General features: G+C 41.5%; 1 protein-coding gene across 2 annotated transcripts in view; it reads left to right on the forward strand.

Annotated features, from left to right (window-relative positions):
* Positions 1 to 15,808, forward strand: part of PELI1 (pellino E3 ubiquitin protein ligase 1) — a 43,843-nt gene that overhangs the window by 1,332 nt on the left and 26,703 nt on the right. Inside the window, exon 2 of one of the 2 annotated variants that reach the window (XM_084283316.1) lies at positions 11,161 to 11,325. The exons of the other annotated variant lie outside the window; for it this stretch is intronic. Within the exon in view, the coding sequence (XP_084139442.1) occupies positions 11,271 to 11,325 (55 nt within the window). The 5' untranslated portion in view covers positions 11,161 to 11,270. The remainder of the gene's footprint in view (positions 1 to 11,160; positions 11,326 to 15,808) is intronic. 2 annotated transcript variants of the gene reach the window in all.

Consider the following 15,808-nt stretch of genomic DNA (forward strand, 5'->3'; position numbering starts at 1 on the left):
GTACCCCTCAAAAGCTGCTCTCGTGTTTTTCTTGGGACTCCTCTGACTTTACAACACCCCGCTTGGTGAGCAGGGTTACAAAAGACCGAGCTAGACCGAGCCCTGAGCTCCACATCCCAAGCACAGTGGCTTTATTTTTGCCATTTTGAAGCTGCACGGGGGGAGACGCGGGGAAGAAGGCTCTTTCCGGTTTCTGTTTAGCAGTTTTTCGTATTTTATAGAGGAAAAAAAAAAAAAAAAGAAGCCGGATGACCTGTTGATGATGCATCTTCTGTCACTTTATGTTGAAAGGCGCTGCTGGGTTAGTTGAGACAAAGACTTTCCCAGCGAGGCCGGCCAGATTCTCATTTGCATGTGTTGTGTGGGGCCGTACGGGCTTTGTGTGTTTTAGGCCAGCGATTTCAAAGTGAGTAATGTGGTGGCAAAGTTCAGAGGTCTGCACCGGACGCTTCCCCTTCTCCTCTGCCCTGCCTCCTCCCCCCAGGAAAAAGCCTGGTTTGTAGGAAACCGAGTGCTCATAGCTGGAAAACGAGGCCCTTGTAGTGTCCCGTCAGAAGTGGTTTTAACCAATTTTTGAAGTTCCTACCCATTTTGTATTAGTGGCCGGGCAGGGAGCTTTAGGAATACGTTTTAGTTGTATTTAGGCATCTGCAGCATACCTTCCGATTAAATGCCTCCTGTTTCTAAACTCATAGGAGCACCAGCATTTAGCTGAGTACAGTCTTGTGAAGTGTGCCTAATGAGTGTTTCGGTTCTTGCTAAACTCTGAAATGTGTTTCTTAACGCAGGAGGTTGCTATGTTATTGTTTGTGTCTGAAATCAGAGTTTGCAGTAACTACTCGTATTTCAAGTGGAACAGAACTTGGTGTTAGCATGAAGTCTGCCTGCTACAACCATTGTGCGTTTTGGTATTGCTATTGGTTTGTGTTAAGAAATGAGGCGTGGAAAACAGGATTCTTTCACTTTGGGATTTATAGCTAGGGACTGTGTTTGTAGATGCAAAATAGAGCATCATCTGCTCGAAGCCAGTGGTGTTTAAACTCCTATTCATTTGTAAGGAACTAATTGTGAGTGTATTTTTGTATATAACGTTGTCCTAGAATCTCTAGAATACAGGAAAACATAGAACCTGGAACCGTTTGTAGATGCTGCTCCATGCCACGAGCTAAAAGAGGAAGAAAGAAGGTGTTTAATGAAAAATGAACGTCACTTTTAAGCATGTGCTTGTAAGCTAAATTGCACGGTTGATCTGGAACTCTTGCAGGATGCTATTAATTGGAAGTACTTGTTGCTAGCTGGTCACTGCTTGTCTTGCCGATTAGATCATAAAAGTTCTGACTGTAGGTGGCATTAAGAGGTAGAAGTTCACAGCTCTTTTGCTTCCAGACGTTCATTCCTTAATCTTCAGATTCACAAGTGTGCTGACAAACTGTCAAAGGAAGTGACAGCAAAGAGATGGTGTAGGAAGTAGGTCAAGCACTGCTAAATACTGCTGAGATACTTTTTTCCACTGAAACTGAGCTTGCTTCCATCTGATCTAGTTTCTGTTTCCTTTCAATCTTCTGGTTACAAGAAGCACCAGGAAATCTCACATTCCTGCTGTAGTCCCGTAGTCCTACTGAAATTAATATTGCATCCCTAATCAGGCACAGTTGGTCTGGCCTGGATGGAAAGATTCATGGTGAGGAAGGTAAAAGAGCATTTTAGTTCTGGCTCTGTGAGGTGCTGAATCCCCACAGATTGCATCAGCTGGGTGAAGATAAAGTGCTTCTGTGTTTCCCCAGGGGTCTCGGACAGTTTGTGGGGTGGGTTTCCATTCCTGCTCCTTCTCCAGGTGCTGCTGAGGCAGTGCCATCATGGATAATGATAATTGTCACAAGTGATTGTACATGTTTCTTGTTCAAAATGTTGTTTGAATGGATCTATTAAAAAATTGCCTTCGAGTTTAAAACCAATACAGTATTTGGTGTGCTAGAAACATCCTTAAACTACAAAAAAAGCAAGCTTTACCCTGTTGCTGCTCTGCTCTAAAAGCAGTAAAAACCCCTGACAATAATGTGATCTGCAGAGAAATTACAGCCTTGCACTGTGGGTATCTTCTTATCCAAGTATCCTATGTTTATACTGATTTGAAAGCAGGTATTACTCGCGGGATGGAGGAGGTGCTTCAGCGCTTTGCCCAGGTGAGTGCTCGGCTTGTTGGCTACCTACGTGAGCGCTGTGCCGTGGACTTCTTGTGCTGACCCTTGTCATGCGCCTGGGAGCAGCAAACGTGGCTAGCAGCTTGAAGTGACCTTTCTGCAATAACCTTGTAGCTGTGAACCCGTGTAAAAATTTCAGTGGTGTCTGCTGTGACAAGCTGTTTAGGCCACCTCGAAGTGGCTTTTTAGGACAATTCTGTTGAGCTGTGCAGAAGGTAGGTGGCCATCAATACCAGTCTTCTTTCGGCAACAGCTCCTGCCTGGCATACGAGGCAAATCCTGTGGAGTGCTTTTTAAGGATTGGGCTCAAGTGAGAGCTTGTCATCGGTTTGGTTCAGGCTGAACGTAGTGCCTGGTGGGAGCATTTGGTTAAAGATTGATGGTATCCTCAGGTCCCTGCCACGTAGGAATGCGGTTTGGTTCATGAATAGGTAATAAAAGTTAATCTGCTGACCTTGTTTCTTAATCTGTGCTGCTGAATTCAATCATATTGACTTGACTGCCACCCGTGGTACGTACTGATATAAAAGCTAAGTTTTAGGCTCAAATCTCATGAGGAGAATGGACTGAACCTTGTGGTGTGTTTCTGGCTGCTGTTTCGGGAGTGGAAATGTTCTCTGATCTTACTCTTCTAACTGAAGGTGTATGGCAGCTGGCAGAGTGGGAGCAGTCAAAACCTCTTACTCTGGTCTTGTTATATTCCTTTTGGGAAGAGGATTTGCTCAATTCACACTCACATTGTAATACTCTGCTTGTGAAGAAGAAAAGTATGTTACGGAAGACTTTGGATCTGTGTCATGCTGGCTCTGAATGCTCTTGATCTCCCTTGATGTTGGCTATACAGCTATGTCAACCAGATGTTTTTCTATGCTGACACTGTTTGCAGCAGATTAATTGCAAAAATGTGTTTTCAGAAGGGGAAAAGCATTTCTTTTGGGAGAAGGTTTTTAGCAGTGTGGAAATATTTAGGCCAGAGAGGTTCTGGTCTGGGTATACTAGCCAGGGTGGGCATGTATTTGTTGGTGGGGGCAATTACACCTTCTAATTGACAAAAGTTAATCAAGGACCCAGATGTAGGCAAGCTTCTACTGACAGCGTTTTTGTGAGCTTGTTAGTTTACATATTCAGTATTCGGGGAGATAACCATGGTGGTTTTGGCAGAAAAGCTTTTGTTGCTAAATGCTGCATTTCCATTTGCGATTCCGTAGCATTTGCTGTAGTGGCGGAGGCTCTGTGTTGTAGGCAAGTCTATGGTGTAGCACAGCAATGAACAGCAAGGAAGCCAAGAAAAAGCTGAAGTTAGATTCAAATCAGAAGGGATCTGCAGTGTTGTGTTGTTTTGTGTGTTTTTTTTTTTTTTTTTTTTTTTTTAATAGGATAATTGGAATAGCTACTAGAGAATGTGGTGTTGTGTACTGATTGAGGTTTGGGGCAAATTGGATACATCAAAAATGCTTTGTAGTTGCTTGCAAAGGATGGGATTGGAGCAAGTTTGTTGAGTAAGATTCTTTGGGTAACAGTTCATTGGAGTTAGGACTTGAGGCAGAAAAGAAGAAAAAAAACCTGCCTAGCCAGCATTGTCTTTAAGTAGACCTCCATCAATGGATTATTGCCTCCTTTGCCAGTTGATATATATGCTTGGATGGAGTAAGCTATTTGTATTTCAACTAAGTAATGTTTCTGCACTTTGGTTCTTAATTGCAAACAGTTAAAAATACTCTTTTGTGAGCTGGGATAGATATTTTCTTTATTTCACAGGCAAGGTTGGCGACAGAGTTCAAATCTGAAGAGATTTACAATATTTCTTTAATGGCAACTCTGACATTTTTTTTCCTTTATGTTGGTGGAGCTCAAGGCCTGCAGGAGTTTTCTGGAGGCACAGTGAGAGCAAACCTGGATCAGGTTTGAGTAGAGTAGCGAGCAACTGGGAAGCAGCAGCTGTTGAGAGTTCCTCCCTGCCTTCTGCCAGCTTGCCCTCTAGCATGGTAACCCTATAACCTGGGTCAACAGCATCAATGTTTTCATTGTTCTTTGTGTCAGGTTAGCTGGGCTGTAATCTCTGGCTTAGATCTAGCTTGAAACATTTCCATTCAGCTGGTCCTCTGCCTGAGGAGTGACCCACGGGGACTGGGGCAGTGTACAGAGCACTTAGGTGGAGCTATGGGCTTAGAGCTGGTAATTTGTGTCCATGTAGCCTGTGCACGTGGCCCTCCTAACCTTCAGGTCCTTTGCTGTAAGACAACATTAAACTAGTGGCAAAATTAGGCTGAGGATGGCACGTGTTGGTAGTTTTTTTCTTGTGTTCAGATCGTACTGCTCTGCCAGTTAAAAATCCACCTCCAAGTGCCCGCTTTCCCTACCGCTGGTTCCTTCCGCTCTCAATGGCTGAGTAGTATTAAATAGCCAAGACGTGATTTTAAAAACATGCCAACTTGAGTAATACTTCTGTTTGCTTTGTCCTAAGACAAATTATTGATGTTAAATGATAAAAGTAGTTTCTGAAGAACTTCTGTAAAGAAATCTCAAGGCTCCTCTTCTCTTAAGCATTAATGTGTATACTGAGATTTTTTTGTGATGTTTACTGATGCTGCCTTGATATCCTTTTCACTTACCTGAAGCAACTGTAATTCACTACAATACTTTTACAAGAATAAATATTGTCTCAGTCGTGGTTTAACACAAGGTTCAACTGGGAAAATAAGTAATGGTTCTTTTGTCATATCGTGTAGCTGAACTATTTATTTGGTATGAGGTTAGGGGAAAAAATCCAAAATGCATCACACATGGAACCTTACTATAAAGTAATTCACTTCCTTTTAAAGAACTTGTTGCTCATTTTCCTTCTGTAATGCACCTCTTGGGATAAGCTGCTAATTCTAAAAATATGTCAGTTCCACCATTTCCCACTAATATATTTTTTTTTTCTTTGTTTGGCTTTGGTTTGCTTTTTCCCCGAGCCACTTTAAATACTCTGAGGCGTGCTTAGCGTGGAAGAAAATAAATGTGCCTAGGTATTTGAATCGCTGTATTTAGATCACTGCTGTATTTCAAGGCCAGTGGAAGATGACTTTAAACTTCTGTTTTAAGGTAAGAGTGTACAGGGGCCTCAAGCCTTAGTTAATGTTTCAAGTGGGATGCATACCTGCTCTTGGGTCTGGCTGTCTTCTGCAGTGCTAGTGGTCTGTTTTGAGTTTAGAGAAGACGATACAACATCACTAATGATGCCAAAGTTGTGTGACAGTACCAGAGGAGTTCCTCACCTATGGGAAACCAGAGTTATTGACTGGTCAGTCAATACTGCTGTTTCCGTCTTCACGATCAAACCCTTATGGTAATTCAGTGTGGGGTTTGGGAATACTGTCCGTATTCAGAGCTCTGTAAAAAGCTGTGTGATGCTCACAAATGGAGGGAGTGCATTGGTTGTCCATGAATGGCTTCTACTCTACATTAGTAGTGATGATCAAAAATGGGATAGTTGCAGAGGAGAAGATAATAGTCAAGCTGGAAAACATGTCATCTTGTTAACACCTAACTTCAGCATCTGTGTGCGTTGGGGGGAGTATTTGTTTAATGTACTGGCAGTGCAGGGCTGGGAGAGATCCAGCTCAAATTCCCCCAAACTTACAGGGACAGTCTGTAAAAACTGCTTCTTAACAGGGAAAAGATGTAAATGTTTTTCTTCATTCTTTCAGATACATAGTGCAGAGAACCAGAAGGCTCCCAAGCAGGCCCTTAAGTGTTTCATTTGTTCTTTTTCCTTTCCCTTTTAATAATGTGTAGGCAAATTTGTGATGATAGATACTTTAGATAAGGAGTGCTCTTCTGGTCCCATCTGCTGCCCCTGCATCTCCTCAGCAATCACGTAGCTGTGCACTTGGTGCCCTGGGATTGGAGATGAGGCTGAATGCAAGTTACACGACAATGTTACTGTACAAAGACAGTTGATCCCTCCTTTGTGCTTAGATGACTTTCGTGGCCAAGTCATCTCCTCTTGATTCCTGTGGTAGGTGGATCTGTCATGCAAGAATCTTTGTTCTTTGATCTTTCCTTAATAAGGTAATTGCTATGCTGCTGATAGCCCACATCAATTGTTAAAGCATTCATTCGGTGCTGTATGTGGTGGATGAGAAATGTCATTAAAGCAGAACTTTCCCTTTTGGTGCTGCCTGACCTGGTGGCTGCTGGTTAAGGTTTCTGAAAACTGCTTCGGGTTGCTGCAGAGGGCTGCAGTGCTATGGTAAGGGTAGCAGCTGGGGTTCCTTCCTTTCTTTTTAAAAAAGAACCGACGTGTGGTTCTGTTGAGTGGTCAGCCACCTGCTGAAGCTGAGGAACTCAACTTGATCTCGCAAGCAGATAAACGCACGGGCAGCTTTGTTATTTTTAACCACTTAGCTTCTTTGTGCACGTGTGCGTGTTTTTACTGTCAGTATTGTGGCTTTGGCCGGGGGCTTTCTGAGCAGTGTGTGTCCTTGTACGTGTTGCTGTTGGCTGAGAAAGGCCACGGTGCCATATTGAGACGTGAAGGCTTCCATGGCTTAGGTACAGCAACTGCTTTTGAATTCCTAGGCCAGCGTGTGTGCTTTTTCCTCATTTAAATAACTGTGCCTATTTCACTGCTTCATGAGCTATGCGTAGTCAGCAGTGGAAACTCCTACCTGTAGAGGAAAGGTGTTGGAAGCATTATGGGAACGGAGATAGGAGCCGGGTCCAAAAAATAAGGAGAGAGTAAACCTTCACCTTAAAGCTCAGAGGGACCAGTTGAAGGGAGAAGTGAGGAGCTTCCTTATTGTGTCAACTAACCATGTGTGGCGAGTGTCTGGCATCTTTCGGTCTCTTAGCATCCACAGCAGCAAGTACTGTAGGCCTGCTGCTATTTTATAGCTATTAATAAGGAGCAGCAACAATCAGATTTATCTGGGCCTTTTGTCAGCGTGCATTTCAAAACTTCATTCGGTAATAAATAGCAGTTCTAAAGATCCAGATAGTGCTTGGCTTACGTGTAGCATGAGATGGCATGAGAAACACCTCTTGTTTTGCTCGGTTACACGGTTGGGAGGTGGGGGGGAAGGAATCTACATGCAAAGATGATGTCTCAAGAGCCCCAGATGGATGCTAAGCTTGGTTTTGCTTTTATTTTAATAAAGGTAAGAAGCTCACAGGTGTGTTGGTGCTTAATTTGCTGATGTTTGGAGGCTGCTATAGGAATGCTAATGAGCATTCGGTTACTAATCAAATCTTGCATTGCTCTGAGGTATGTAAGCTAATGAAATACCAACAAATGTGAAGCTGGGTGAATAAACTGATAGTGTAGCATAAATTTCTGAAGTTCACGTGTTCCATTTCTTCTGCCTCCACTGTGTCAGCTGAGATGTATGTGTTGGTGTGACCGAGGAGCAGGTACAGAACTTGCCTGAGCCACAAGCCTGGTGCTTAGGGGGAAAGCACAGTGATTTCTGGTGCGGAGAGGTATAACATCTGTTTGTAACCTCTGTCACAATGGGAAGGATTATGAAATGACGCTCTGCCAATCGGCATATGCTCGATTCAGTATTTCTCAAAGTATGGCAATTAGATTTAATACAAATGTTCCCTTGGAAAGAGCACCTTGATTTAATTTTTTTTCAGATGCATGAAGTAGGAATGGTCTGAGGCTCTCTGTTTGTTCTTTAAAGACTAAGTGCTATATTTCTAGCTCTTGGCAGACATTGTCCACAAGTACTTCATGTTCCATTGGGCTTATGCCAAATTTAATGTACTGTGTGTACTGAAAGCATCAAAAACAGGCTTACTTTAATTTTAGATTTTACAGCTACCATTATTGATTTTTCTTAGAACTGTTCCATCCAATCTGCTATCAGTTTAATTTCTTTTCCCTTAAGGAATTTGGGAAAGGATCTTGACAGTGTTTGTTTGTGTGGCTAGGGACTGTTTATGTGAGTGAGAGCTATAGATCAGACAACTCTGCAGTGGCCAAACTCTCCATTTATAGAAGCTAAATCAGCACGCTGAATTATTTGTGAACTCCTGACTTTAGCAGTGACTGCTGTGCTGTGACTAAGGGTGCTGTTATAAACAAAGTCCATCAACTGTTTTTCAAGAAACTTGAACTTGATAAAAATCTGAGATGGGGAAGGACTGTTGCTGTCAGCTAATCTTCGATCATACGGTACCAAAAATTGTGGGCTACCATTTTGCAGTCCTTGTACACCGTACAAGTACAGGTCTGTAAGACATTCAACTCTGAAGAGACAAAAAAAAGAGAAGAGGTAGAGGGGTAGGGGAGAGAAACAGCACAAGTAGAAGTTACGGTAGGTTGACAAAGAGAGGAAGGAAATAACGGGGGGATTGAATAGGGCACAGTGCAAAACACCCAACCAGCACGCGTTGGTTTGTACATAACGCCACAGTCATCAGGTCTGCTGATCCCTGCCTGACAGCTTTGTCTGCTGGCTTCATATTTTGGCTGTTCATCTTTTATTTTCAGCCCTCAGGGCCAAGTAGCTGTGCATAAGCATGGCTTCTGGCCAGGTGGCTCGTCGCCCTAAGAGTGTAGAGCAGGATTCCCTTCCATTATGTTGATGTGGAAGAGCATGGCACTCAATGGAGCCTGCTTTTCCCCCCTCCCCCTCCTAGTAGCTTTTTTTTGTCTCCTTTGATTAAATGCAGGTCTGCTCTGCTTTCTGCTTTGCAACTGCACCCTCTGCTAGTGCTGCTGGAGCAAAAATTGCTCAGGTCTTCAAAGACTTGTATCAAAGTGGGGAACAGAGGGAGAGGTCTCTTGGTGCAGAGAGACTTAAAATCCCAAGAAGTGCTATGTTTGCCTGTAATAGTACCTATTGTAGTTGAAGAGCATGGGAATTACCAGTTAGCCTTCATTGTAGGCTTAACCACAACAGCTGGTGTGTTTTGTTAGGCCTAACTCTTACGTGTAAAGATTGAGAGTAGTTTTATGTCCAATTTCAGTTGTCCAGTCCTCAGGCATAGTTTGCAAGTCAGATTTTGCTTCATCTTAAGGATGTAGCTTCATTCTTGGAAGCATTCCTGTAGCTTTGATAATCTTCAAAATACCATCCCGCAGTCTTCAGAGACTGTATTTTCAGTGGTCTTCTGTCTTCTCACTGCACCCCAGCACACGTGTGCTGGGGGCTCTGCTGTGACCTGTTGCATTTCTGCTTTGCCAAGCAGCTCTAGAAGACGCTTTCCCAACATGCAACCACAGACCAGTTAGGAAGAATTATTGCTAGAAGAGGTTTTGCAACTGGACCCTGAGATGTGTTAACATTAGTATAACCCAGCTGCTAGTTTTGTTATAGCAACTGCCTGTGGAAGTAACTTGCATTAATGTTAGTGGACAAATTGTGCCTCTTTTCTGCCTCCCAAAAATGTTTTGGTAGTCTTATTATCTTGGTGTCCCTTCTCATAGGGGCAGTAGGTGCTGCATCATGCATCAGAACTGAGTAAGCTGACAGTGCTCATTTTCCTCATGTCTCTCAGTTTGTCCCTGGCCCTAGACCCCCAAGCACAGCAAAAACTATTAGAAGAATTGTTCTACAGAAAAATGTAGAAATGCCTAAACCTGTTAAAGACAGAATAAAGGGTTGTTGCAATTTGTCCTTAGTAGCAGGGACAGAATCGGAAGTTTTTAGTTTATTGCAGTTACTGTGCTTGCTTTCAAGCTTAATTTTTAAAAGTCCTTCATATAAGCCAAGTATTAACTCAGTATGCATGCTAATAAGATTTGTGCTGTACTAAGCCGTCTTTTGCTGATGAACATAGCTTTTGTTACATTAAGGAACAAAATAAATTGAATAGAAGGGTGCGTATAAAGAAAACAAAAATCAACTCCAAGGTTAAGAACAGGAGTGGCTATGTTTCCTTGTTTTTTCAAGATTAAACACAGCTTTCAAGTACTGCTGAAGAACAAGCCCTATTTCCTGTCATCTCACTATTAATTAGTCCATGCATTTAAACAAAAAAAAAAAAACAAAAACCAACAAACGCATTAATTTTGCTCTTTTTCTGGAAACGAACACCCAGGCAGCTCTACGAAGTTCTCCCTTCCTGTTCTGTGTTTGCAGATGCCATGTAATGAATCAAATTGAGGAGTCGATCTGGGTCTGAACCTGGGGAGACCATACCATGGCCGTTGTCTAAACGCAGGGCAGCGAGGAGGACTCTCTGCTTTTGCAGGCAGTGGTATTTTATTCTGCCTTGAATTTGTTTAACCTCGGAATGAGATCCTGCTTTTTGTTAGTGGTAAGCAAGTGCAGGCATTCCTGCAGGTCAGGAGAACAGGTGATAAATAATAGTCGTGTGATGCAATGCTTCTGTCTGTGCATGCAAAGCTTAGGCCTTTAACTAGCGGCCAGGTTTCTCAATGAATAGAAGTTATTTTGGAAGGGAACTCTGGAGATCATTGAGTCCAGATCCCCTTGCTCCCCCACTCAAAGGAGTTTGAAGCTAAAGCCAGCTCTTTCATCCTTTTGTTCGGCATGGTATTGAACAGCATACAGCCAGGCTGTCTGCTGACAATTCTTATCTAATATTTACCTGCAACTGTCAATCTTCTGTAAATGTGTAACTTAGACATACCCAGTATAATTCTGGAATGTGGTGTGTTTTTTTTTTTTAAGTTTCATTAAGTCTTAAGCATGCTTTTAGAGACTGACTGGTATCTGAATCCACTGAATGATTTTGAACAACTGTTTGAGTTGCTGTGTACTAGGAATATCAATTGGACGCAGAGCGTATGCTCTGCTCAAAGGCATGCTATTAACAGAAGAATTGTCAACATTGGTAAGTCTCTACGAAACCAACTTTTTTACAGTGGCTGTGAGCAACAGGTAGCTTTCCCACCTCTGCCTCTCCCACTGACAGTTCTCAATTGGTGATGCTAGCCGTTTGGTGCTAATGTGGATGGGGCTTAACCATATGGTCTCGCTCTCACTTTCTCTCACAGTGTTGAAAAATGTTGTCCTGTCTACAGTAGCAGCTAACTGATCTGAACCCATTGTTGACAGCCACCATCATCAACAGGTCATTTTCCCTCTGCGAGCGTGGCTTTTGATTATGTATCGTAAATCCAAGTGGAAGTGCGGTTACAATCTCGCGGTTCTTGGACACGGTGAGTTTACATCTGCACGATGGTTCTAAGAGAACAAACGTTTCTTCTTGCACTTGAACTTCTCTAGATGAAAATACGTAAGAAACAAAAAACCATAAAACCATACAAACTATTAGTATTAGTGTAGCACAATACAATCTATTAGTATTGTCTTGCTGTTACTGTCCATAACTGTATTGGTTCTTTAAACACTGTATTTTTAAAGCAGCTGGAGAGAGACTGCTTCATCAGACAGCATCTCTCCACAGCAACTGCAGATGTTAGAGACATGACTGATAAGCTGGACCAAACCATATTTTCTCTTGCCCCAATGTTGAATTTCTACTGAAGGTTGTTTCCAGAGGCTCTGAGCCAGTGTAATATTGCAGTACCCACTGAGAGTGATCTCTTGCTTCTCCCCCTCATCTCCCCACCCCATGTGTGCACACAACCCCACTCCCGAGATCCGAGTTGTGCAGCCCCGCACCTTTCTTTGCTCCAGATCTGCTGACCAGCATTTTTCAGCGAGGTGACTTTTCTCGCTAACCCAAGAGAAAGAAAACTCCTGCGATTAAATTCCCAAGAGGTTCAGGGAGATGAGGTTCAGGCAACTTTGTCATTAGACTGACTCTCTACCCTTCTGATGTGGTAGGCTTAAAATGCTTGCTTTGCTTTTGTAGCTTTGTCCATGAATGTGCTTGGCTTATTCTTTTTTCTTAGCCCTCTTGTGTGAGGACAACTGCTGCTGCCTCCTCGTTATTGCTTGCACCAAAATAATAAGGGAGGGTTGCAAGAACATCAACTTTTCCTTGCTTGGACCACCTTTGATACAAAATTAAGTCTAGAGAAAATGAGAATACAAGCTCAAATCCAATGGGTATGATTAGTAGTACGAAGACTCTTGGCATATAACTTTGAAAATGTTTACAGTTATGTATCTTGGGGGATTGGAGCCAATAGGCATGAGATGCTAATCATAACGATGTTTTTCATGATCAAAGGTATCATTACTTCAATGGCTGCTATTTTTGTTTAAACTGCCAGAGTCCTAAAACTGGTTATGAGCAGTCAGTATTGGTGGTTAACAGCCTGAAACATTTTAAGTATAGAAAACTCAACCTCATTTTTTTTTCCCAGTGAGTTCGACTTGAATTCATACTGCATATTTCTTCTAGTTTCATATCAGCTGTGGATTCCACTGTGCCTCTGTTTTCTGTCAAGTTTTTATCCCAAGTGATTTTTTATTTCAAAATTACTGAACGGTGCCACTGTATTTCAAAGTGAGACTTGTCAGATAACACAGTATGGTCTAGAGCTTTAAAAATACTGTAGCTAGTAGAGCGTTGTTTTATCAACTCAAAAGTCTCATCTATTAGCAAAGAAATTTTATCTAATGAGATAGAATGGGTCAGAGAGGATTTACAATGTTCAAGTACTTGTGTATAAGCCAAGATAGTTGTTACAAACTCTTAGCAAGCATGTAATTCCTTAAGAGCTGCAGAACACAGTTGTTAGTGAAGCTGAGGGCTTAGGAAGCTCAAAGGTACGTGGTATTTGAGTGCTTCATCTCTTCGGGCAAACAGTACACAACTTAAATACGGTAACTGACATTGAGCGTTGTCTCTGACTGCACTGTAATTATTCTGAATGTCTGGGGCTTATCCAAAATCAGAGTGGTGAATTAAATTACACGTCCAGCCCAGATCTGCTCCAGTACAGTCTTGCTTAGGTAGGCTGATAGTGATCTTGCTTACGCTGGTTAATTCAGTTGGCTTCAATGGAGTTGAATCCTTACTTGCACCTACATAATTGGGCTCAGGTATCAGGTTTGGTTAGGAGACCTGCTAGGTGGACAAGAACAGAATTAGGACTCCAGTTCCTTTTTCCTTGCTCAGTTTGCTTTTGATTTTTTTTTTCAGCAGAGTATGCCTAGAAACAAAGTCCTGCTGCTCTGTACAATTGATCATCTGTTAAACAGATGAGCTACAAACCTCAGTTTTATTTTTGTCAAACATTGTGAAGGCTTAATATAATAAAAAGAGAAAGAACTCAGTCTGTTGCTACGTTACTGTGCCAGGAAATAATCTTTCCTCTCTGACCAGTTCCTTAGCTGTTCCAGCCATGGTATGATGTAGTTTTACTCTTTTAACAATGACTTTATTTAGATTATCCTTTTAACTAACAGTTTTGGCATGCTTTAAAAAGCCATTTAAGGAAAAGGATCTTGCTGTGATACTCCAGAGTGGGCTAAATGTATAGGCTGCACATCTTTTATTTTTTATTTAATTAGAAAGTTTTCATTTGTGCCCCAGTAAAAACCATCTATAGAGCATGTTGAGTTTGCAAGCAGTTATTCAAAAGGCTGAAGTTTTGTCAAAAGATGCTGTCTTCTGTGTATTGGAGCTGTTTCAAATTATTCTGTGAGTTTCTGGTTGGTAAGAGATTCCACATTGTTTCTGGTTAACAAGAATATTTTTCTTGTGATCTTTGATTTCTGCTGGCTGCCGCATCAGTGGGAATTACGACTGTTTTGACGCCCCTTTGTGTTAGGTCCTCTGCTACCTTTGCTTATTTTTTGTATTCTGGACCTTTATTTTTTCAGATAAATATAAGTGTTCACTGTGTATAGTTATAGTTGTACTGTTTTGCAATTTTTATCCAATTTATGCTTCAGGTAGGCTTCTGTATCAGAAATTAAGGAATAAGCAACATGCTCTAACTTTTGGGAAACCCAAATATTTAAACGTTAATTAAAAAAAAAATAAAATCAGTAAGTAGTGTGAGGCTGTTGGGAGGGTTGTCACACTTTCTCTGATTGTATTAACCTTTTCCTTTCCCTGAACGTGGCAGAGTAACTTGAGAGATCTGGGTATAAACCCAGCATTTCCTGAACTTGTGCCCCTTGATGTTTGATTCGGTCCTATTCTTAAAAGAAGTACAAGTGTAAACACACAATTAATCCGACAGTCAGAATTTTTAAAAATCCCAATCCTGCAAATATGAGCACGTCTAGTTTTAACATCAGAAGCTGTAAAACCATCTTTCAGTAGCAAAACTAGGAATGTGCAGTCGCTCCCAGAATCGGTGCTTCACTCTCACGTCAGGCTATAGCTGCCTGTTCTAGCTGGACAAGTTTCGTGACCGAAGCTTTGTGTAAACAGTTGGGCTCATGCTCTTTGGATATGATGTTTGGATCTTCCTCTTAAGTACTTAGAAACAAAACAAAGCCACTTTGAATAAGTCTTTATCTGTTTCTCATTTCTAATGATATAGATACTTTAACTTTGTTAGATTTTAAAAGTACTGAAAATTAAATAGCTGTGTATCTGATGTTACTGATATAAAACCATACTTTGAAGAGAAAAACCTATTTATTTATTTATTTATTTTTTAAGCAAAAAGTTGTTAGGAAATAGTATTTTCTTGTATTTGCCCATTTTTATTGGGTTTTGTTTTTTTACCTTTCTTCAATTAAAATGAAATGCCTTTCTTACAAACAGGAAAAAACTCAGCTTGGAGGTCACTGCTAAAAGAAAAATACTTCACTTCAAATTAATAAAATGATTGGAGCTGATATTTATGTAGGTTCTGTAATGTTCCTTAGCATAGAGAATATTTCAGAGTTGTTTGGTGACTGCTAGGACCAAAATGAGATCAGCATGGCATGCTTACAGACGAGGACTATGTAATATAAACAAGGCCAGAGGAGGTAAGCTTATGACAGCACTCTGTGTTTGTAGAGTTCAGAGTTTATTCGGGGGACATGTAATTCACACACTTCCATCAGCAAAATGCTGAATGTGCAGAATGACTTCAGAGTTTAAAGTACGGCAGTGGCTGTGAAGCCAATGAACGTCTGGTCTTTTCTTTAGAGAATATATATTACTCTTAAAACTAGTTTTGAGGTTGCCAAAGCCAAGCTGAGTGTGCTCAGTGTTTTTTTTTTTTTTTTTTTTTTTTTGTTTTTTTAAATCTAAATAAAACAACTGTCACTAAGGTGTATGGAGGCAATGCATGCTGCTAAGGCAGCAGCTGGTTAGTCATCACAGCTCAGCAGACTACTAGCCTTTGTCCCACTTGCCCAAAATTTTATGAACTCATTCTGTTTTTTAGTGTCAAATGGGTTACACTGGCTTTGCCATATTAGAAGGTCTCTGCTTTATTTGCTGTGTCTGTTGAATAGTTCATTGCTTGAATGGGCTTGCCTAAATGTATTCCTGATTTGGGATTTGCATTGGTCTAGGAGCTTGAATGTGGTCAGGCGTCTTAGCTAAGGTTGGGTAGTGACTTCTTAATGTGTGTGAACTTGGCTGCTTGGCCTCTTCCTTCCTCTGCTGCACGACGCTTTTCTTCTCTGCGGATGGATGCCACGAGATGTCCTGAAGCAGGAGAGGCACTAACAACAAGAAGTCACAAACTGAATTATGAGCAGGACTCCTACAAACCTTTGAATGCATGTGAATGAGGCACCGATGTGCTCACTATGCACAGCTGTTAGCAATTG

The sequence above is a fragment of the Netta rufina genome (assembly GCF_964035555.1).
Source record: "Netta rufina genome assembly, chromosome: 3".
NCBI lineage: Eukaryota > Metazoa > Chordata > Aves > Anseriformes > Anatidae > Netta > Netta rufina.